The sequence below is a fragment of the Diadema setosum genome, chromosome 1 (assembly GCF_964275005.1).
Source record: "Diadema setosum chromosome 1, eeDiaSeto1, whole genome shotgun sequence".
In the NCBI taxonomy this organism is placed as follows: Eukaryota; Metazoa; Echinodermata; class Echinoidea; order Diadematoida; family Diadematidae; genus Diadema; species Diadema setosum.
Window position 1 is genome coordinate 45,123,408 of NC_092685.1, and position 25,849 is coordinate 45,149,256.

The 25,849-nt window shown below is 39.2% G+C and overlaps 1 protein-coding gene across 1 annotated transcript in view; it reads right to left on the reverse strand.

Annotated features, from left to right (window-relative positions):
- Positions 1-11,838: 11,838 nt before the first annotated feature.
- The window catches only part of LOC140231154 (cyclic nucleotide-gated channel alpha-3-like), a 42,887-nt gene continuing 28,876 nt past the window's right edge, over positions 11,839-25,849 (reverse strand). Inside the window, exons 14-19 of the mRNA XM_072311304.1 lie at positions 23,833-24,012; positions 21,908-21,990; positions 18,592-18,776; positions 15,424-15,482; positions 14,106-14,141; positions 11,839-12,492 (exon numbers count right to left, since the gene is read on the reverse strand). Of these exons, the coding sequence (XP_072167405.1) occupies positions 11,839-12,492; positions 14,106-14,141; positions 15,424-15,482; positions 18,592-18,776; positions 21,908-21,990; positions 23,833-24,012 (1,197 nt within the window). The remainder of the gene's footprint in view (positions 12,493-14,105; positions 14,142-15,423; positions 15,483-18,591; positions 18,777-21,907; positions 21,991-23,832; positions 24,013-25,849) is intronic.

Sequence of the window (25,849 nt, forward strand, 5' to 3'; positions counted from 1 at the left end):
CCTGCTTGAAACATGCATAAAAACAGTTTACACACAATGCAAGTTACCATCTAAAGATTTTTTTTTTTTGCACAGAAATTAGAAACGAGTTACTTCATTTCAATGACGTCATTTCAAGAAATGTCATAATCTTGCACATGGACATTTGAATACACATTTCAGTCGTGAAAAATACTGTGAACTGAAATACAAAAGCTGTTGATTGTGACTTTTATGACAAATACTGAAGTCAGACAGGCAAATTGTCTTGAAGAAACTTTTTGACATAAATAAGGAGTTCAGTAAACACCAAATAACTTAAAAAACACACACACACACAAATACGTGGATAAGGCTAAAGGATAGAATAATGAACGAACGCATTTATACTCTACATATGCATTGGAATGCCATTAAGACTCTGAGAAGGAAAGGCTGGCGTATCGACCGGATGACCATTGCTTGAGATGGGCTATTTGAGACGAAGGCAGTCAAGAATAATTGCCTTCCCTTTTGTTGTCCGAGGGGCCGTTATTTCCAGCTTGAAAGCCATTATCATTAGCTAGGCAGAAAGCGACACGGATAAGAGCGGGGGATTAGCTTGAGATGCCCCCTTGTTCTGCCGAGGGGCTAAACCCAGACATGCTCCTCCCTAGCCATCAAACTCGTATAGGATTAACAAACCCGAGGTGTATTTATCTAATTACCTCATCATTATAAATGTTAATGGCAGTTGAGGAGTGGGAGGGGCAGGGAACGGCTAAGAATGAACTGGATGCCTGCTCCTGGCGAGGAAGCTACTTCTTTCTGAAACGAAAAGGAGAGGGAAGATGTCAAGTTCCTATCTTATCTGCAGAACTTGTAGACAATAGATGGTCACAACTGCATCTGGTGTATACCCCTGTCCTAAAGCTTCCCCTCCGTCATAGTGGTGGATGACTACGATGCCACTCATCTCTTTTGCCTGTCCAGGAAATTAGTTAGGGAGGCTAGGGACTAAAAGTAATATTAAGAGTATGGTCACGTGGGCCTTGATGATAGAGGGCGTTCAAGAATCCTTGCAATTTTTGAAAACAGTCAAAGAATGCTATTCAAAACACACCGAAACATTTACTGGGGTACATCGCTCTGTCCCAATCTTATTCCTTTTTTCACTTTTTCTATCACAACGAGAGAGCACTTTACTTGTACCTCTTTCAGAAAGCAGGGTAAATGATAATACTCTAAACATATATGTCAGAAACAATTCGAGGAAATGTATACTTTTCATGCAAATTGACGTTTTGTTGAGTTTTCTTGATATTTTCCAAATATTTTTCTTCATACGTGACGTCTCAAACAATGTCTCTCATGTAACGCTATACAGACAAGACAGAGAACTCTGGAATGACCGAAGAGTGGATTTATGACATTAACGCATAAACTGGTCTGAATCACACTGTCTGATCATAGTTGATAAAAATAAATGTCGAATACGAAGTGATGCTTTGTTTTCCGTCGTTCCAACACTGCGCAAAAACAACATTCACTTGCAACCATAGTATTGATCCAGTATTCGAGGTGTCTAATTGCAATCGTACATATTTCCTGTGAATCGACTGCACACTTTGGAATATATTTTCACTTTTTCTATCACAACGAGAGAGCAGTTTACTTGTATATACCTCTTTCAGAAAGCAGGGTAAATGATGATACTCTAAACATATATGTCAGAAACAATTCGAGGAAATGTATACTTTTCATGCAAATTGACGTTTTGTTGAGTTTTCTTGATATTTTCCAAATATTTTTCTTCATACGTGACGTCTCAAACTGTAGTAATCTTCTCGTTCAGCGATAGCTGCAGTAAAACTTTTATGATAAGTAATAATTCAAAACCTTTGAAAGGATTATCCGATTTTCCTCAAAAATTCACTGATGTGTTCTTCTAATTTGTTGTATTTATTTCATCCACATGTGTATATAATTATATTATATGACCTATATAGATACCAATGTGTGATTGGTCAAAATGCTGTCACGTGACCATGTTCACAAGGATGAGAAGCGTTATATTTCATAACATGACGTAAATTACGTACAATCATGGAATATAACAGCGACTACGTTAAACAAATGGCGTTATATCTGGAGGGGTGACGTAATAAAAAAATCAATTGTTATGATGCGCGCAACATACACAGAGACGCTTTGCACACACACACACACACACATACTTACGAATGTAATCGTGACCGGTCGACCGACCACACGCACCATTACACCACTTACGTTTAACAGAATGCGCTAGCGGTATTAAATGAGCATCACACTGACACGTCACACGCTAGTACACTGCACGTTGCTGCAAGCGCGAATTACGAAATTGCAACTGATTTGTTTTCGTCAAACTGGCATGGCAGCTTTGATGAGCAGCTGCCCTTCGCTTGTGAGAGAGAAAGAATTGTTGTCCTGATTGCTATAGAGCCTCCTACTCCAATCAATGTTAGACAGTCGTGACAGGAAAGCCAAAGGATTTCCCATTACATTACCAGAGCCTGAACTGAGTAAGTTTTTATGCTACTTGTACTAGCGCAGGACCTGGACCAGGGCCAGGTCCGTAGTCTAAACAGCTCTTGTACCAGTGACCGCAGGCAGAAGAGATTAGGCCCTACATTATCAGAAAGTTCACATTCTCATACATCACCACAAACAAATGTTATGTCAACAAGCTCGCTTTACCCAGACCAAAAGCGGCATTTGGTCTAGTCTTCTACAATTTTTACATCTCTCATTACAAAATCTAGCTCTACCGCTACGAAACTAGGCCCTACGTACGATTGATTAACGACTGTTCTAGAAATTACTCAGTATGTGATAAACAGGCAACAGTCGTACTCCACGCCGGAAGAACGAATTCCCGGTAGGCCTACGTGAAAGCCATCGGAGTTAGATCTACGTATGAAGGTTACTTGTGGCTCGATTGAATACCACTGGCACTAGCGCACTGTTGTCATGCGGTACGCGCGTTCATGAATATGACTGCGAAAAGGAGTAGTGTTTCTAGACCTAGTGCCTAGTCGTTTTGCTTTAGGGCCTATACAGCAGTTTATTTCTTGTACTGTAGGTCATATAATATAACAGATATTGACTTTTTCCTTCGGTAGGAATATAACATTTAATTTCCCTTGGGAAGTTATATTTTTGTCTCGGAAAAATATAATAATCCTCGACAAAAATATAACTTCCCGCGAGGATCTCAAATGTTATATTCCACCTCTGGTAAGTCAATATCTGTATGATATTTTTCATTCCCCTCTGATGAAGAACTGGTAATGATACGAAAGAAAGAAAAATGAACAGAGACAGAAGACAGTAAAGAGAGGAAGTGAGAGAACTAAGGAACAAGAAGAAAAAAATCCAGAGAGAATTGTATGGTAAGGTATTGGAATTGTCCTCGATATGGACAGTCGTCAGCAGTACAGTTTGAAAGTGAGTGGAAACGGAGAACATTTCTGTGTGTTTGAAAAGTAATCATCGGGTGAAAGGCCAATTCATTATTGGAAGGAACAAAATAAGACTCTGATGAAGAGAGAAAGAACGGTGACAGGAAGATTACCCTCGTAGTCCTGGCGTAAATAATGCCCCAAATACTTGATCTTTGTTGTAAAAAGGTTCCCTGGGGGTTGGACAATGGCTCGCTTGGTCACTTCATTAGCATGAGTGGCTAATTGGATAAGTAGTGGACATTGTGGTCCAGGGAAAAGTTGAAAAGTAAAATCCCATTTGGGAGGGAAGAGCGCGTAAGGAGGGGCGGGGGCAGAAAAGGGGGTAGCCATTGATGGAGAGGGGGTCGTGGGCGCACCTCTCTTCAGGCGCCATCTAATTATCTCCGTCAAGAGCTCATAATGTCCGATGACACCTCTACAGTCTATCGGGGTTATCGATGCTCTTTTCCCCCCTTCCTCATTCTTCCTCTTCAGCAAAACCCACAACCTTTTATCTCTTGCGGTGGAAAGGGGTGGCGCCCGCGCCGAGAAGCTCTTTAGAGTTTGACTATCTTTATTGAGTGCGCTCATCAGGAGGTATTCACTAACAACAATTGACATTTCAGATCTGCAAGGCCACCGGCATGGATTAGAAACTACGGAAAAAGAATTGAGATAATCTCCTATCTGTCTCCTTCTCCTTCTCTTTCTCTTTCTCTCTCTCTGTGTCTGTCTGTCTTTCTGTCTGTCTGTCTCTTTTCTCTCTCTCTCTCTCTCTCTCTCTCTGCAAATAAATGTTGAAGAATTGACAATTTGTGCATGCTAGAACAACTTCTTATGCATTCACCACAAGTGTATAAACAGTGGCATACAACAAACAAAGTAACATGTACACTTGTTTAGAAAATGCCTACTCGTGGAAAATGGAAATGAAAAAGGAGAGCGGGGGGGGGGAGTACAAAAATCATTAAGAAAGAATAAGAAAAGGTGAGGACAAGATTCATAAACAATCAGTGGAATCAATTTAACTGCGGATAAGAAAAATCAGAGAAAGTGAAACCTGTGGATACCAGCTTTGGGAACAAGAATGACTTTTCGAGACGATAATGAAGACTACTTTTCAGATCACGAAATCGAGAGTCTGTCACGTAGTTGAGAGACGAATTGCTCGACAGTTGAGTATTGGTCTGTTAGACTGTTCTTCAGATTTTACTCCGAGGTAATTGAAAGATAGTGGGCCCGATGATTGAAACCGTTACATCGCTTCCTTTCAATTCGTGCAAGAACACAGAATAGGAAGTGATGTCCGCCATTAGAACAGAGGAGCTAAGTGAATACCTGAATCTCAACAGGATATCTTCATTCTAGCTGTGCATGTATTGTAATCGATTGCTAATAAAAGAGAGAGAATTAGTTATGGGTGGTGTAGAATTACATAGGAAGTAAATCATAATGCATGCTTCGAAGACGGTATATGTCATAATTCCTAGCATAGTTCAATGAAGAAAAAAAAAACCCAAAATAATCAAATTTACTGTCTAATGGCATCAGTGAAGTCCTCAAAAACTATTTCAGAAAATAAAACTATTCCCTCTTTTACGTAAAGAGAATTACTCTTCTCAATTACCTGTGAAAGTGTTTTTAGAACTGAAGGACTTGTTAATGAAGACAACCTCTTATAATTCTGCAAATTGGTGTCACCACAAAACTACAGTAACCAACCTTAACCAATGACATAGTAAGTTGATCACTGCACTCTAATACTACTTGATAGTCAACAAATAATTATGTATAATTATTGATTAGGCCGGATGTTATAAAATCCCTGTCCTTCATGTGCATTGAAGTTAAAAAAATAGAGAAACGCTTTGTCTAAAATTTTTATTGGAAACACAAAAAAAAAAAATCACAAAAGGATCTGAGCTTCTCACACATTTGCAAGTGCAAGAGGGATAATGATACATCATCCCACCAATACCCCATCATATCATAACAGTATTTTTTGTATTTTTTTCTGTTTCGAATTGCATTCAATTAACAGCTATGAATGTACTTCAAACAAACTCCTTACTGTTAACCTCCCCCTCAAAAAAAAAAACAACAACAACAACAACCCCAACAACAAACAAGCAAACAAACATTAAAACTTGGTTAACCAAGCGCTTGAAAATGTTATACTGGACTAAAGTCTTAAGTATGTGAATGTGCCCGTCCTCTTCATTGTCATTGCAGTAGACCATTTTTATGGGATGATATCATTACCAGGTGGTTAAATCACATTTTACAAACAAACAAACAAACATACAAACATATATACAAACAAACAAAAAAACATAAAACCAAAACACTACGGCAACATGTGACTATGACAACATTTCGTCGACGAAATGACTGATTTCGTATTGAAATAGGCCATGTGACACTTGGCGCCCAATACAAATTGTCCATGGTTTCAATAATTGTACCATCTGCGTGAATTCGGGCCTATATTTGTATATATGTACCGTACATCTATACACACGTATAAGTTCTAGATAAATTTTATATGCCAACATGTCACCAAATATGAATGGCATTCTAGTAAGATGGAGCAAGCTTTGAAGATACTTTTTCTCAACGAAGACAAGAAATACCAGAGAAATCTAAAAAGCGCAACTGTGTTTGTGTGCATCTTACAAATAGCCGTGTCACATGATCATCTCCCCGAATCGAGCCACATTTTTTCCACGTCAGTGGCAGCGAAAAGGAAGCCTACAGCCAGTGACAATGCGTAAGGGTGGGTGATGATCCACTACCTCCCAAAATGTCGCCATTTAGTTTCGGGGAGGGGATCGGGGCGGTGTTCCTTTGATTAATCAAGTCCGATCGAAAGTTTCTTCCAAGATGCTCATAATGCGGCGGGTCGCAGGCTTCGGTAGCCTACTAATGTTACCCGGATTGTCTGCTGTGGATTAAAGCCCCAAATACCCTGCTATTTCCCTCGCCACCATGGTACCACGAAACATTGATCCACTATGTATCAATGCAACTGAGAAACATACATTTTACTTTTCGTTTGACGCACTTATACAAACACACACATACACACACACCCAAAACCAATGCAAAATAAAACAATAATCAAGAAGTACAGATTATGTGAAAACACGTAAAATACACACACACACACACACACACACACACACACACACACACACACACACACACACACACACCAGATTACGTTTACACATGCATGTGTGCGCTGTATACATGTCTGCGTAAGTAAACATGTATGTACACTATTAAATAGAAAAGGGTAAATCAACATTTAAAAGTGGCGAGGAGTGACAGCGTTTTTTAAATGTTCACCCTTTTATCCAGCTGAATCCAACAGTTAGATGTGCTAGATACAGCAAGAAAAGGGGTAAATACAACAATTTTAAAACGCTGTCACTCCACGCCCCTTTTAAAATGCTGATTTATCCTTTTCTTTTTAAGAGTGTAAGTATGTATTTATCTATGTATATATATATATATATATATACATATATATATATATATATATATATATATATATATATATATATATACATATATACAAGAATAAGCCCCTTAAATGTGTTGGATATTTCAGTTATCAAAACAAGTCAATACAGTACGAGAAAATCAACTGGTCATGCTTTATGAATACATAGAATTTTATATACTCAATGACGATGCTGCGGAAAACGGTTAATGAAAGTTTTCATTGGTATCTGCTTTACCTCTGCCTTAGATCGTCATAACATTGTTGTTATCAAAACCATTATAGTCATTGTTACACGTATCATAAACATTATCATCATCTTTTTCAACATTATTCTAAACATCAGTGATATTGTGTCCAACTTGTACGGAAAGTGAGGTTTCGATCAGTAGAGAAATGCAAAAAAAAAAAAAAAAAAAATCAAGAGAGGTTATGGAAGATGTAGGGGCCTACAAATGGTGCCTAAGAAACCCCAGTTGCATTAAACCCTTTGTTTACATTAAAGAAAAATGCTTTCCATCTTTGGTACCCTGCATGGCATCATAGCAAATTCATACCTTTCCCTTCTCCCTTTTTGACCTCCCTCTCTCAGAACACTTATCTTCTGATGATCGGAGAGTTCAGTCCTACAGGTCAATACACTGAAGGCGCCACACTAAACCACTAAGTCTTCCTTCTACCGACCGTCGCACTCGGACGTCGGACTTGGCTTTAAAGGAATGCACATTGATTTTCATTTTGTCGGAGAAGAATAGAAAATCCTATCTTTCTAAGACTCCCCATAATGATAATTCCACTAGATATGCCTTGTACTCGCCGGCCGACAAACGGTATCACCGAGCAACCCCGGGTCGGATGCGTTCAAACCAATTTAGCGCGCGCAGCGGGGGAGCGAGCCCGCCTCCGGTTCCCGAGCAGTTTAAAGTCAATTAGGGCACCATTGTACGCAGGGGAAATCTGAGTACCACTTGCAAAGCGAGATGAGAAAAGGGGCAGAAAAGCAGAACGATGCGTTCATGAGGAGGATAAAAGGACGCCACCCAACTAAGAAGAAGTTCGGGACAAACAGTGCTTGTCTGAGTCGTAGAAAACTGAGCAGAAACTTGTATGATTTCAGTAATATTAACCCAGATGACTTTACGAGCTCTATTATCGCAAATCGGCCCTATTTCTACAATTTTTTATGGCTCGGTACTGTTGTAAATGAATGAAGCAATTTTGTTTTCACTTATTAACTTAAAAGGTCTCTTCCATTTGGTTTTTGACAGGTTGAAATGCTATATCAGATTTCCACAATACCTCTTGTTTACAAAAAAAAAAAAAATTAAGTGTTCCAAGAATGGCATTCACCTTTCAGAATGTAGCTAATTACATATCAATATCATTTTCCTCGCTTGCATTTTTGCAAGCTATAGTACAACGCTTGTTGCATTTGCCCAGTGACTCTATTTTGCTGAATTGGAAAATCTTTATTTATTCATTCATTCATTTATTCATTCATTCTTTTTAATTTCGTGTGTATCAGAGTTTGGACTGCTTTTGCATGCATGCAATGCATACACAGGTGATATTCAATAGCACACTAAGCGATACTCGTACAGACAGACAAGCACTCAAAAATATATGTGTACAATGTAAAGGCCCCCTCTCTCTCTCTCTCTCTCTCTCTCTCTCTCTCTCTCTCTATATATATATATATATATATATATATATATGTCTATATTATAAACATGGTTCTCTTTTTATATTATCTCTGAATTGCTCTTGTCACTTTTTTTCTTCTTTTTTTTTCTTTTTCTCGTTTTTGCTGATTGATGATTATTTGTAAATATTGTGATTTCATGTGATTTCGAAATAAAACATATAAATAAAAAAAAAACAACATACACATATACACTATACATATCCTGACTATGCGGATGAATTTAAAAATGATCATATGAAACAATAGCCCTCGAAACTTGACATAAGATTTTACGTACCAATGTTTAATCGAAAAAAAAAATACACAGACACAAAATTGATTGGAATCTCGAGCGAGCAACAGTCATTGCACCGTGTTTATTGCTCTTTGGTAACAATAAATTTCATCGATAAATACAACATTATGATAACACATCTTTATGACAAAAATATAGTGAAGCATGATACAAAACGTGGGACTACATTTGAGACAAGAGGACGGACATTTTCATCATATCTCTTTAGTACATCTTTACATGTTTTTGACAAATGACCCACTTAAATTGTATTTTTTTTTTCATGCCATGTTCGCAATTGTTCGCACTCTCAAACCGAATCTTATCCCTTTGGTTTCAAACCGGGCGGTTTGACAGTACGTGGTATGTTTCATTTCTGTCCCTTTCAGAGTATCTTTCTTTTCCACCCTGTTTAACTTTTTGAAACGACGCGTGGCCTAAAAGAAATCAAGCTAAAACCACTGAGCCCGTGTACTAATGAGTATTAAATGGAAGTATTCTTTGATTCTTTTCCTGAAAAAGAAATGCATATTCTGTCGTCCCAGGATGGGGTAGGATATCATTCATGTTTTATGTTGGGTGAGTTGAAAATTCAAACTGTAATGAAGTTATTTCTTCTTGGGCTTAACTACATGATATGAAGTTAGACAGCTCCCTTTTTTTTTTTCCTGACGCAATGTATGTCATGTTTGTGGTAGGTATACCATTGTGTCCTTACTTTCATCCAATGTTTTCCTAGTCGGACGTGCTAGTTAAATGTATGCATTCGTTGAATAAAGTAAACAAAGCGGAATTATTGATTCTGTCCAGACACGCCAAATTTCTTATAGTTGCATGGTTGTGACTTAACTGAAGTTTGCAAGACGTGCGCGAACGATGCTGAAAGGAAAACATGATCGTGTTTCCGTGTCCGAGTTAACATAAAGGGAAGAGATCGCCTTACAACGTGTTTATTTCGTCTCGTCACAATATTAAACCGAATAGGGTCAAGGATTGTCGAACACACACAAAACCAATGAGAAGAAGGTTGCTCGAATCGGCGCTTAGTTCAATAATACATGAATGGCACGGATCTCCACTAAAGAAGTGCAATGTCAAAACTGGCTTCGAAAAATTTACAATTCACCTATTGACACCAATCAAAACTTACCGGAAATCTGATCGCTCATTTTTAATATGTATACTTGAATTGCTAAGAAGGATAAATCGTGTTTAACGAAAAAATGGCAATGTGATAAAGACCTTCTTTGTTTTCTTTTTCGTACGGCTCCACACTGTCAGAAGCACACTGTCTGCAATACGTCTTGCTTGTGCGAACATCCAACATCTGTGAGTGCCGTTACGTCAAAAAGATTGTGTTTGAGTTTTCCTATGCATTTAAAGATGGCGAAAGTACTTTGCGGGAATATGGACTGATCGGATGTGTGAGAAAAAAAAATAAATAATGAGAGACAATTATGTGTTTGGGGTGTGTAGGAACTTGCAATTCAGTTTTATCCTTTGAAATCAAAAAGTAACCGCAAAAAAGAAGGACAATTTATAAATGTGACGCTCCTCCACTTAAGCGCCCTTTCTCTCATAATCAACCAACTTCTTGCTTATCAACAAATGGCGTGATGAAGAGTATCAGTAACTGATTTTACAGGAAAATGGATTGAAATGGAAGTGGGAGGGGACAGATTGACAAAAATAAGCGAAATAAGACCCCCCCCCCTTTTTTTTTGCGAGTAAATCACTGGGAACAGTTTGTTAGTCGTGTTGGTTTTGTATGTATATTGTGTCGGCCCCTGCAAGGTGGAACGTATCATGAAAGTGAAAAGCAACAAATATATCAACTGTTACTGAATTTTGTTTCTACATGATTTATCAATTTTGTTTAAACACTTCATCTCTGATGTTATAATATTTTCGTTGGTACATTGTATTCTTGGGGAAAAAAGTTGTAGAAATAAATCATAATTGAAATTGGAAAAAAAACATAATGATTTTCGCATGCTCGGTGAAAACGAAGGAAACATGTAATAAGATATCTCAATGCAGCTGATTGACAAATTGCCCTACATCGACGTAAATCAGTTGCAATGAAAACATCTCGACGGAAGAATTTCATGAATTTGAAGATATCTCAACTTAACCATCAACAACAGGTCAGTCAAGGACAGCGCCCCCCCCCCCCTTGTTTACTTGCTTATCTAATTTCGGCACTTCCAAATGATTTGACATTGGTCTGTCAGTCAATTAACTGTGACGCCATTTACGTCGCATTGGCCCTTCATTCATCTTTGTGAAACAGATATGAACTTTGCTTTTCTCTTAAGAGAGGAAGATTACTTTCCCCTTCAAAATAATTAGCAAAGAAATGATCGCATGCTTCCGTTATACATGAAGCGCAAAATACTTCGTTCAATTAAGAATGATATTATTTTCTCTTTTTGTGCAGAAAAATGAAGAACTTTGCGCCAGCGTCGGTAGCGGAAGATAACGATATTGACTATACATTCCAATGACGCTCAAAAGTGTTCTTCGATTTTCGTCACTGGATGCTGATTTTGTTTCCACATATCTGTTGCACTCACTTAATTGATCCCCTGGAAAATATACATAATATTTAACCTCAAACAATCAATACATGGTATATTTCATACAACGTATGCATTGCGAAAGAACTGAATACATTTGCAAGTTTATATCTGCCAAAATCGCTTAACGCAAATGTCAAATAGGTCTTATCACCATACATTTTGTTGAGAGTTATAAAGTATTGGATTACTGAGTGTGTTAAATCTGTCCCCCAAAAGAAGGGAATCATAATTCTCTGAATGAGTGTTTAATTAATTCGCAGCTGAATATATTCGTGCAAATTCGGAGGAAGAAAAAGAAGTGTGTTTTAATCGTCCAGTGTTGTTCAAAAGTCACTGTCAATGGAGTTATCGCTGAAGCATGAAGCGTCCGTTAATTCAGCCGACATTCGATTCGAATCGAGGTAACTTCTTGAAGACAACGATTGCAGATCACTGTAGAGAACGTCTCGGCGTTCGCTCGCGTAATCTCCACCGTTCGCCATCTCTTCCAGCAGCATTCGGTCGTTCGGGTCGAAGTCTGCGTTGTCTCCGACAAATCGGATAAGTTCGAATTCTGTCGGCTCCTGTTGCATCACTCCGTTGAGGCAGATGCCGGGCACGACCATGGTGCGCGCCCACCGATTACCGTTGACCGTCCGCCCATTTCCCGTCCTCGCATTGCCGTCGTGTGTCGAACCCGACTTCTCTTCCGATGACAAGGTGATCAGGATTCTAGGACCGCTGTCCTCCGCGTCGAAACTGGCCCACATGCTCGACGAGTCATCCCCGCTGCTCTCCATGCTGTTGCTCCGTCTCAGGTTGGTGAGCGCCAGGCGGCCGAGGTTCATGCGCTTCTGGTGACTTCCGTTGGGGCGTCCACGCCCAAGTGGTCCATGGCGCAGTTTACTCTCCACACGGCTCTCCAACTCGCTGATGCGGCGAAGAGCGCGCTTAAGTTCACCGTCGCGCTCACACAGCTGTTTCTTCAGGTCATCACACTATTTCCGCGTGGAGGAATGAGGAGCAAAATAAACATACTTGGGTAAGAATTTGCATTACAATTATGGTGCTGCAGGACAGGAATTAAAAGTAAATGTAAGAGAGGTACCTAGATTTGGAGAAAGGGAGGGAGAACGAAAGAGATAGAGAAGGAGAGAGAGGGAGAGAGGGAAAGAGAGGAAAAAGACATCGAAAATGATTCATTCAAGATGTATCAAAATACTGCATGTGTAGAGAACAATATCATGTGAGCAGGATGAAAAATATGGTTACCCCCTTCTTTGTACGATAACGGTGAAAGTAGAATGTTACATTGACTGATATTTTCACCATGGCAAGAAGTAAAGAATTATAAAGGCCAACGCACACAATACGACTTTCTGTCGCACAACTGACAGACTTTGGATCCGAAATATATCACAATAGCCTCACAATAAACACGTTTGTTAATTTCAGATCCAAAGTCGCTTAGTCGCGTGACCGAAAGTCATTCTAGTGTGCGGTGGCCTTAAAGGAATACGTAAAAACAGGAGAATAAGAGAGAAAGATGGAGAGCGAAAAGGAGAAAGTAAGAGAGAGAAAGAAAGAGAGAGAGAGGGAGAGGGAAAGGGAGGAATGGAGAGACATGAATGTAGGGGAAACGAAGAAAATACGATTGAGGATATAGTAAAGGAAGTTGAGCAGAAGATACTGGGTGGAGAAGAGAGAGAAAAGGGCAGACCTGAGTCAGCGTTAGATTTGAACACACCAGACGAACAGACAACGACAGATAGCTTGAAGCCAAGTGGGAATGGGGAGTTGGGGGGGGGGGGGGAGGACGCCTGAGAAGTGGCGATATCAGACTCCAAAACCGACATCGGGCCGGAAAGGGGTAAGTGGAAATTGGAAGAAAATTGGCCTCATTGCAATCGAGGGTTGTTATGAGAAGATTCCAAAATGAGCTCTTCCGAAATCTCCATCGACTTTCATCAAGTTGATTGGTTTTGGATCGAAGCCGGGCAGATAGAAAGAGAGCTCCGCTGGCGGACTATCCCGGAGATCGCCGGCGCGTGAAACTTGAGAAGTCCGTCGGTGCGCCGAGCATCTCGGTGGCGCAATTAAAAGGACAGCGCGACGGAAACTGCGTTTAAATCGGATAGGCAATCACTCGTTGGCGGGGGGTTTAGGGACGATGGGCTTTCCACGCGCGCTCACGGATCGCTTTTCTATTAGGAAAATGGAACGTCGATGCCGTGCGACGGCACTGCTCTATCATTTCACGGCCGCCATGATGAATGAAAACCAAGCTGTAGCATCCATTGCAATGCCCAGTCTAAACAGGCGCGAGGAATTAATCGGGACAGGAAGAGACCAAGTAATCTACTGGCGATTGTACCAGCTTTATTGAGCGTGAAGTGAGAGATGGGTATAGGAAGAGTAGAGTGAGAAAAAAAAAGATATAGCGAAAAGAAGAGACGGCATTTTGTTGAGGTGTGATAAGTGTTAGTTGGTTTGGCTTCCCCTTTCTCCTCCATCTCTGAGAGGTTGTTTATTGTGTGACAAAACGGTTACTTTGGCGTTGCTTTTAATTGCACTTGAAAGCGATTGGATCAAAGTGGATAGACTAACTCACTCGCTTCGACAGCTCGGCAACCTTTTGTCTCGTAGCCTGCAAGAGAAGAAGAGAGAAACATGGCGAAAATAACAGTGGCAAGACCTTCGTATAAGAGCTAGAGGGCGTTGGCTCTCTTGGGCATAAAAACGGCAACAGAAAAACATAAGTAAAATTGCTGACATGACATGGCTGATATGTACTTTAGATGAATTATATTACTCTCCATTCTGTAGAGAGTCATTATTTTGTGCAGCTATCAAAGAATTCCTAACTCGCAATCACACACACTAAAATAAGACAAAAATACACACGATTATAATTATTGCTGTTGTTGTTGTTGTTTTGTTTTTGTTTTTTACACAGGACGGACAGTAAAGAATAAAACACCCTGTACAAAATACTTTGTACTTGAAGAACACCGGGGCCCCCATTTCATTAAAAATTGATATGATAGCAACTCTTGCTGGAATGACAATTGTCATGGTAACGACAAGAATCCAGCTTCCTGATTGGCTGTTGCTATTGGAAGTTGCCATTCCAGCAAGAGTTTCCACCCTAACATCTTTTATGAAATGAAGCCCAAATTTTCATTCAATTCTCACGCTCACCGTATATAGTTATTTTGTCTTAAATGGCATGTCATACAATCAATGTATTTACCCGATTAATGCAATAGATCTTTTTAACAACTGGCATTTATAGAGTTATTTTTGGTTTCTTTTTTCTTTTTTTTTAAGTAGTAAATAATTGAAAGTCCTAGTTTATATAAACACGAGTGTAAAATTGACACACTAGCCATACTGTGTGTAAATATCTTGTCAATGCAAGTTACAAAAAGACTATCATCCGAGAAGTTTAGGTGTCTTTTAATATCACATTATCTAAAGTGCATTATAATCCCCACAATGTACTTACGGTACCAAGGGACGACTTGTGATTTAATGACATCATCGCCTTATCTTATTTTTGCATAATTATGTGGTTTGCGACCAATCACGCTGTGTTGTGCAAGCATTAGTTTTACACTCTGACATTCTCTTGGCATGATATGACCTTCCCTTTTTTTGGGGGGGGGGGGCGATAATAATATTATACACGGAAAGACATTGTAAGTTAACAAGCATCATTTTCTCTCCAGCGCTGTATACTGGTCATAAGGGCAGTGACCTATGAGAGTCGGATGACTACTCATTGTGACCACACTTTGTCGTCAGTGTTCACTTTTGTCCTACAAAATGTTAACCTTATTGTTTCGATGACATCTATTTCTATTAATGCTATATGTGCATGTCTTTGGTGCGTATTTATTGATGTTTGAACCCCGCAACGAACTCACCAGACTGTCGAAATTGCGAAGTTCGTTGATGATGTGCCTCAGTTCACTCGTCTCTTTGGCTTTTGGATTTAAAGCAAGAAGTATGGAAATAATGTCAGTTAAACTTCACGAAGCGACGCTACAGATACAAACTTTCAATGACATATTGTATATGAAATCGGCGTCAGCAGCAACTGCAGCAATGGTAGCGCTGTACTAATAACAATGATAATGATACTGAAAATAAAACAATAATGACAGCAGTTATAATAGCAGTAGTAATGACAGTGATAGTAAAGATAACAATAACGACAAGGATATTGATAAAGACAAGAACTTTTGAGAAAATGTCAATAATGAAGTTGAATACAATTCTGAAAATTGAAATAGAAAGATGAAGAAAAGAAATTGAATGCATCAAATAACGACGACGGTCCTTGAGCAATAGATACACATGTCAAAAACTTCTGAGACACGACTTAACTACTTCTTACAAGAAATAAAACATGAGCAAAGTTAAAAAAAAAAGACATCTGAAATTGATACTCCTCGTCGATGAGTCGCGCCAAACAGGGTCTCATTCAACATCGATCCCACCATGCCCGACAAACCCCCATCTCATACCACGGAACCATGGAAGAGCTCCCCCGGTCGCCCTGTTGGATCGATCAATCCATGAAATCTAATCTGCTCTGACCATCACGCTCAGCCGAGCAAGCAAGGCTATATCGGAAAACGGTTAGAATGATTATAAGCCATTGATTGACACCGCATTGCACTTTAAAGTCCGTCATGTTAAAGCGCGGAAGTGCTTCCCATGTCATGTTGTTTCCAGCACATTGGAATAGTACCCCTCCCTCTGGAAAGACTTAAAGGAAGGCCCTCCATTGATCACATGGAAGAAACACATTTTGTGTACTCACTGTTAACTTCATTGTTAGCACTTTTCCTTTCGTGAAAAGAGATACTGAATACTCAACATGAATATGAATCGAAACATAGATATGAATATGAATATGACTATAAATACATAATGTAAATATGGATATATCTATACATATAAAATAAACATAGATGTATATATTTAAAAACATATAAATATAGATATAAATACAGATATCAAAAAAGGAAATGATTATAAACACCACAGTAATTACCCCTTCTCTGACGCCCAGTGCAACAGTAAGTATTAATCAAAGAATCTAACAAACAAGCAAAGAAACAAGAGCACAAGCAAGCAGAATCTGCCAATGAGGTAGGTTGAGGAGTTAGCTGTGTTACCGATGACTACAGAGCGTTACATAAGACTAACTTCATTCTGAAAAGAATTTAGAGCTGTATGCACAAAAGTCACAGTCCGCATTTACATCTGAAATCATTCCTTGGGAGGTCTCAAGAAATAAAGGCAACTCGTTATCTTTACATACATCTTTTATTCAAAATGAGAATTTAATTCACGCAAAGAGCTAGTACTACGCTCAATCCTTAATTATCTTGTCGTATTTTCTCGTCCCAACCGCACGCTTCGATTTTCAGTAGAAAACATAGCAAAGTCGAGATTCAGACGCAAGCCTGGGAATAAGAAAACGGTGTAATTATGAGATTTTGACTTCAGCAGAGTTACGTCAGAGAAGGGAAAGTACATTGATTAATCATTGGTGTCATTCAATGGGGGCCAAGATTTAATTCTGGAGAGAGCAGACGTGTCAATCAACGAATGTGCCATACGCCATAAAATAGGAGATTGATTAAAAAACGAAAAATCAAGCGACAAATTGTGTGCAAAAGTCGGTCCACAAAGCCAATTATCTTTCACGATTCCTGTCCCTCGGAGGCATTTAAATGAAAGAAAAGACTTCATTTCTAAGGTGTGATGCTTCATTTTCTGGTAAATACTGCTGATTAAGCTGTCTTTATACAGCTGCATATGCTCAATTAGGCATTGTTTGGTTCGCTATAAGTCATTATAAATCGCACCGTCCATTAATCACTTGAGCTCTCGCAGTTGTGTCCAAAGTTACATACACGATGGACTTTATCTTGATAAATGCTTCGTTCCTAACCACCTAATGAGATTAGAACCCTTTTTGAACACCTTCTCAGACGACTCCGCTCTATTTCCCACTCTTTCGTTCTCTTTTTCCACTTTTCCCTTACTTAAACACCAACAATAGAGTTTGGTTTAGGGACAATTTTGAATTAAAAGAAAAAAAAACTAGCTAGGACACTGTAGGATTGCTGACGAGATTCTTATCATATCGACGTACTAGAGATCATTAAACCCTTCATATTCTAAAGTACACTTATAGAGTAATGAATTGAATACATTTATATTCTCAGCTGGACTCTCAGCTGGACAGAAGGTGAAAGTATATTCATATACTTTTAAACATAAGGTGAGATGAGTCTCACATACTGCATCTTGATAAATTGATAAACTGATAAACAGTGTTTACAGTGAACACTGAGGAAACCTTACTGCAAGGCGACAGAATGACATGTGAAATTTCCTTGCGTTAAGCCAGGGCACCCGAACAAAACGTTCAGTACCAAAGGAGGCGAAAAAACAACACCTTTGGTACGAAAGAGGAGTTATAGTCACATTATAATGATTGTGTGGCATCAGAATAGAAAACTGACGTGAGTTATTTTCCCCGAGCGGCGCCGATGGAAGCGGATGTGCATTCTGCTTCTTACTATCTCAACGCATAGAGATGTAAACAGATCGGCTATGTGTATGTGTAGACATACACGTGAGGGTGGGAAAATGAGAGAAAAGAAGGAAGATGGAAAACTGTGGTATAGTGGAGGATGCTCTGGTCTCCAAAAACGGGGTCCTCAGTTCGAATCTCCCAAAGGTGCGTACTTTCTAGAGAGCACAGTGTTTGACTGATAAATGATGATAAAACTAATGATAATGATAATTATGATAAAAATGGCAATAAGAACAATAATCATCATTACTATTATTGTCAACATTATTTCTGTTCTTATTATTATCATGATTATCATTATTCTCATTATTACTATTGTTTTTGTAGCTGTTAACTAGTACTTTGCTTTATATTAAAAAGAATATATATGTACCGTCTTCAGTTATGCATTTGTTATCTAACTATTGTTTTATTTCCACCGGTAAAAATAGTAAGTAGTGAATTCAAAGAAGGGGTTAATATATGACTTTCTTACTCCTGTCAATCATGCGGTTAAGAATGCCCGTGACTGCTGCTGTCTGTTTGATGGCATGGTTCGTCATACTACTGCCCGAACTGCTCGCCTGACCTTCACGAGAACTATCGCCACTGTTGTCATCTGAGGGGCGGGAACTTTGGTCGGGAACTTGCAAAGTCGCCTCGGACTTTCGTCGCTGCATTCTGTGAATAAGGTAAAGAAACAGCAGCAACAACATCAAGAACAAAGGGTGGATTTTTTTCTCTCAGGGCGTTTGCTTGATCACAATAATATGAATATGTTGAAACACTTCTGACTGTGTGTGTGTGTGTGTGTGTGTGCGACTGTGTGTGCTGTGTGTGTGTGTGTGTGTGTGTTAATCTTAAATTTTATGTGTATGAACGCATAAGCTCATTCAAAATTATGTCAATGAAAAAAAAATCAGCCATCATTGTCAGTGTGTGTATTTGTTGCCATAATCACGTGATAGTGTGTACGCCAGCTTTTGTGAAGAAATTAAGGGAATTAACAATTCGGCTAAACTTGAATCTTAGTCGGTGAATATTACCAATGTAACTACATTTTACTGTTTTAGAAAGGGAGAGAACACGAAGCAAAGCGCGACATTGAATTGATCGTTTCGGATCGAGAGAGAAACACGTTAGGCAACACGTCGTGAGACAGGCAACCCAGTGAAGGCGTGGGCCTGATGATGTATTGATATGCAGTTATTCAACACCACAGTTCCAATCAAATCGGGTTGATCCTCTCTTTTCATGTATCTCATAGACATCCATCTTCTTGTGTTATTCCATTATGGCAGATAGTTTAATGTGACTTGTTTACTGAACCCTTTTTAATGCTATAGGCTGGACATTTGTACATTGTTTTTATTGTGTGCTTTGTTTGTTTTATGGTTGCATAAAAAAATAAAAAGAGAGAAAAAAAAAAAGATCTTAAGACCGCTTTCATTGTTACGATGAAATGAGAAACTTTTGCACATACTTTCAGTTTGAGGTATTGTTTCTTTTACTTTCAATGCATGCTCTTTTTTAACAATTACACATCGATTACTCATCCCTTTCAAGTAAATGTTTGATCTTACTTATCAACTTCGTCCGTATTCACTGAAATGTTTTGGAAAGACCTTTAAAAATATTGATTTCTCTGTCAGCCGACTAATTGAGTTTTTACCTGAATCGTGACATTTCTAGATATTGGATGTGATTGTATGACTTCACAGTTAGCCTAGGTTATTTCCATAACAAATTAGCCGCAACGGGGACGCGTTGTGTGGGATAGCCTAGTTTAGCAGGCTGTAGACAAAACAAACGTGGCGTAGTGATTTCTTCTCGCTGAAGACATCATGTGGAAAGCACAGCCGAGATTAGAGCGGGCTCATGTTCAGCTTGTACTCTTGTATTACTTCTTGTAATGAATCGGAACGGAACGTAATGGTATATGTTTGTGTGCTTTGTCTGTGCATGCGTGTGGGTGAGGCGTGTGCGTATTGCGAGCGTGCCTGCGCGGCTGTTTTCTCCGAGATCATAATAAACTAGGTAATAGTTGACTATCAAAAAAACCTTAGCAATGTACGTCACTTTTCGTTCCCCCCCCCCTCCCATAGCTAGCAATAAAGCGAAAACCGGAGTTCTTGGTGAAGGTGGACAGCATTTTTATTACGAAGTTCCTATTGGTAATGCTAGTGTTGTCCATTATTTCATAAAGATTGAGGATGGATGTATTCGAACATGAAAATCACTGATGTTATAGGTCTAGTGGTGTGTCACTGGAAGGATTTAAATGGCTATAGTTGCATATGTATCATTTTGATTGGTCCTATTTTCGCATTTCCCTCCTTTCACATACGGCAATATAAACATATAAAGTTTACAGATAACTATTTCGCCATATTATTTGAATGAATGATCAACTGCTGATGTTTTGTGGTAACGATGCAACAACGTGATTAGCAAGACAATTGGATGATATTGACATGAGACGTTCGTTTAGAGCTCATCAAGGGAACTCTATTCGTCAATTTCTCAAAAGCGTTATAAACATTTCAAGAAATGATTTCACGCTCGAGCTTTTTCTACAGATTAAAATGCAGTGTTCATGTTCCCATACCGGAAACAAAAACGGAAATACAGGGTGTTGAATTGCTAGCAGGAGGAGGGAAAGAAGAAATAGTTCAGAAAATAAAAAAGTAAAACGATTAATTAGAAGAAAGAGGAGGGGAGAGGAAATGGATGACTGACTGACTGACATCAAAAGAGAAAAAGAGGAGAACGAAAGAGAGAACTATTGTGATTGAAAAGGAGATGAAAAGTAAAGTAGGATCGAAAGAAAAAGAGAGGAGGGAGTTGAAGAGGATAGAAATAAAGAGGAGCAAGCTGAGCAGCAACAAAAAGAAGGAAAATGAGAAAATAGAAAAGAAGAGAAAAAGGAAAGATAAAGGTTCTTGATTCGCAGACGGAGTGCAGAGGATAAAAAGAAAGATTAGCAGAATGAGCATTAAGAAGAAGAAGGAAATCGAGGAAAGACTGAAAAAGAATGAAAATAAGAGAGAAAGAAAGGAGAGATAAAGGTTCCTGATTCGCAGACGGAGTGTAGAGGATATAAAGAAAAAGGAGTAGGATGAGCACCAACAAAAAGAAGGAAAACGGACGGGGAAGAATGAAAAAGAATGAAAAAAGGAGAGAGAGAGAAAAGATGAAGCTCCTGATTCACATATATGGAGTGAAGAAGGGGGAACAGGCAATGCAAACAGCTCTGGCAACGACTGTGTGGAATGGCGATGAATTACAGTGTAATATCAATTAAAGATTGGGGGAAGGGGTTTTCCGCGCGTCTCTGTTTATTTCGCTATAAACAGACGGATTGTCCGACAGCCGCTGAACCAAACACCGTGAGAGAGAACGTCCCAATGCCAACTAGGCCGTCTCAGTTGACGAGCGGGGAAATAGCAGTTAGGCGCGTTTATCAACTCTACTCGATGACGTATATTGTTCCTCGATCCAGTAGGACTGAACTCACTTGTATACATCATATTGAATAGCTGGGGACATCACAGTTAGGAATGCCTTTTTTTCTGGAGGGATATCAATTTGTAGATGAACAGTCATTTCCTGAATCTTTGATTCAACAAACATCCAAATTACGCAGAGAAATTTGCAGAAATCGTGGTCAGCCGAACCGTATTCGAACAACAAAGTCAAAAATAGTTTCTGCCTATAACGTGACTGTATTGATGATGGACTTGAACGTACACAATCAAGGATTTTACTGCAGTAAACAGATGAATAAGGACAGTCATAATTGCTGAGCTCACCTTGCTGCCTCCTTGTTCTTCTCCATCCGGTCTCTTCCATGCATTTCAAGGACCTTCTTTGCATCCGGGTATTCGACCAGAGCCTTCAGGTAAGGAAATGCATTATAACGAATGGCACTATTTTGAATTTTGCCATTCATGTAAACATAAATACAGATGGATGTACATAAATGAGCACAGAGATGAGAACAGACACAGATAAAAGAAAACAACACAAAATATCAATTCATTTTTTTTTCGAAATACACAATGATGGCGACAAGTCTGAACATAATTCTTAATATCGTTGACAAGGTCTTTAACTCTCTTTAATATCATGCCACACATCTTTCACTTCAAAAAGTGTACATGAGCTGAGCAGTCGCATCATCATGAAATAAATTGAACCGACAGTATATAAATGAATATGACTTGAAAGGGTAATACTGGTGTAGTAAAATAATAAACAATATTTATAGAACGCAAATTACATCTTAGTCTCCTAGCGCTTAACCAGTTAACATGTTGAAAACACAAAGAGACACGTTTACACGCTAATGTGCCAATTTAGCCAACCTAATTTATCCACTTCGTCACAATCATCACTTTCGTGGACGTCGGATGTACACCCGCCACGTTCACTCCATGTACCCTAACCAAAATACTTGCACACCATTTAAAGTTCCTAGAACGATGCTACCTGCTCGTTTCTTTCTTATAGCAACCGCCTCAATCATACTATATGTCCAAAAATATTGTCAGGGCCTAAAATTCCCCACATTGAAATAATAAAGACAATAACAATAATAAAGACTGAACTGTAAGATCTTATCAAAGTAGGGCCTATGCATGTGTCCAAGATTCAAATGCTAAGAGACAAAGTGATGGAGGTACAGGCACCTGTATTGTCATTGATCCCCATTGAAAATTAATTCCAGAATGTTGTCATCCATGATATTTAATTCTGTCCCGACGTTCATCTTTATCACTTCTCCAGTAAACCATTTATGTGTAGCTGTGAGTGCCAATTGACACAGAAAATCCCAGAGTGTTGTACGCCCTGTCCAAATCTCTGGCAAAAAAAAAAAAGTTAACCCGTTGAGGACGGACTGATTTTTGTTATTACACGTTTTTCCCATAGACACCTGCCCAAGCATTCTCGGGACTCGTCTTTAAAGGACAAGTCCACCCTCATAGACATGTGGGTTGAGTGAATGCAGCAATATAAGAACACATCAGTGAGAGTTTGAGGAAAATCGAACAATCCGTTCAAAAGTTATAAATTTTTAAAATTTCTGCTCAGTCACGGCTGGATGAGAAGACTACTGTAGCTTGTGATGTCACATGTGTACAACCATATAAAGAAAGAATAAAGAAAATTCAACATATTTCAATTTTTCTCGCATAATGAAAGAACACTCGACTTCTCTCTTTCAGAAGGCAGGGGGAATAATATTACCCTTAACATACGTCAGTAACAAGTCGAAGAAATGTGCACTTTATTCAAAAAGTAAAGTTTTGTGAAATTCTCTTTTGATTTTCCTTATATTGTTGTACGCATGTGACATCACACACTGTAGTAGTCTTCTCATCCAGCAGTGACTGCGCAGATACTTTAAAAATTCTTAACTTTTGAACGGATTGTCCGATTTTCCCCAAACTTTCACTGATGTGTTCTACTAATATTGTTGCCTTCACTCAATCCACATGCATATGAAGGTGGACTTGTCCTTTAACAGGTTTTGATAATAACTCATCGGGTTCACCACTGGTATTTTCACACAGGCATGACCAAAGAAAGAACAAATTCTTTTGGGCATGACTGTGTTCTCATATCAATGCTGACTCCCTGTAAAAATCCAATCTTTGACCAGGGATATTTCTTGCATCATTGGCATTGGACCTCTGATACCTTTAACCCTGCATCGTCAGACCACGTGACCCACCTGCATGAGATCTTTCTTAGAGAGACAGAGTAGCTCCGAGTAGCCCAGCGAGACCACGTCGGCCGTCCGCCGATTCTGCCCCTCGTCTAGCTTCAGAAGGCTGATCTCACCAAAGTAGTTCCCCTCGGACAGGGTGGCGACCACCATCCTCTGTTGGCTTTCCAAATCCTGCACAACCACCTTCAGGTGAATGATATAGGGGAGACTTACAAGACTGATAGAAATTTTCAATTCACAACTGTCACTGTACCTCCACCAAGGAGGACCTGCTTTTGCCGGCATTTGTTTGTTTGTTTGTTTGTTTGTTTGTTTGTCTGTTTGTCTGTTGGCAGCATCACTCCAAAAGGCATGAACCTAATTTCATGAAGGTTTGAAAATATACGTAGGTCCGTCGTGTTAAAGGGAACAGGTGATTAGTTTTGGTGATGCTGTGTGGATCCGGATGATCCGGATCCAATATCTTTTTAGAGCATAGGATGGGTGCGAAGTTCTGTATGGCGTGAGTGACCCTTAAAATGCGCTCTCCGAGTGCGTCGGTATAATACACGTTTTGTATTGCGGGCATAGATCACCGTGATATTAGGTCAGGACTTTGCAAAAAGAAAGTTAAGATATAAAGAAGGAGATGAAAAAAAAAAAAGGAGAAAGAGGATGAAACGAAATCATGAGGAGAAACAGAAAAATACAGAAAGAATAGACAAGAAAGAAAGATAAGATAAAATTGAAAGATAGACGTATAATTTATGGGGTGGAGGTGAAAGCAGAGAATGATAAAAGCAAATGAGTTTATTGTGAACGGAAGAAAAAGACAGGCAGGCAGAGAGCGGGGGGGGGGGGGGATGGAATGGGGGGGGGGGGAGACTTCTCCAACATTATGAGTCATCGGTCTAGTGCGTGAAGTGGACATACACTGATCATTGCTAACCTTTCCGTTTTGCATTATACTCTTACAAGCGCACTATTTCGCACCTCAACAAAGAATGTTTAAAAAATACGACTATTTTTAGATGATATCACTCACGTCAAATTAAAACATTTTAACCTCGAATTCCTCTGAGGTTTTTTTTCTCTCTCTCTCTTCTTGAATACTGTGTCAACTATCATGAGACATGGACAGGATTTCGCAGAGAGTTCGATTCATTAACGGCATCGAGATTTCACGGATTGGAATCGAAAGATTTACTCAGGAGAGTTTGCGGAGCCATAGTTCTTGGGGCTACTTCTCCGGATCTTCCAACCGATTAGACACACCCTAAACATCGGTTGTCCGTGGGTAAACCGATCCGGGGTAAGAGGGTCGTCCCGTGGGCGACGGAGGGCGCCTTACACTTGGCGCCTAGTTGATACGGAGATATGTAGGGGGCGGAGTAACTTAGCAAATGGCACGGAAAATCCCTAATTGATTGGACAAAATGTTTGAGATGAGGTAGAGTAAGAATGACCATCTTAGACTCCTCTCTAGTCGCTTCCAACCGTATTCGTGTGAACGAATGGAAGAAAGCGCATTGAATAATCTCTTCCCTCTGTGTGCCATCGTATCTTTTGTTTTGTTTTGATTTGTTTTTTTTTTATTTCTGCATTCAATCAAATACAATTTAAATACAAATTTCAAACAGTACAAAGCAATAGCAAATGCAGTGAAATAAATCGATAACAGTACACAAATAGCAACATATTTGATTGCATTGAGCAGTGTACATACACAAAACATAGAATAAAATATACATTATTTTTCCAGTAAATAACAGAGATCATTGAATGCAGGAGACCACCATCGTAAGCGATTAAGCTTGAAATGGATGGAGGCCTCATACACCTTATCTTCCTGTTCATAGGTATGTGTGTGAAATTATTTAGGTATGTGTGTGATAAATTTGTGCATATTTGGCTCGTTGGCACAGAAGGGTTAAATATCCATGTATAGTTTTTAGTTGCACCTTCATTAATCCAACGATTCAGAAAAAATTATAAGTGCATAGGTAAAGTGATTAATCACGCAATCAAATGTAGAGAATCT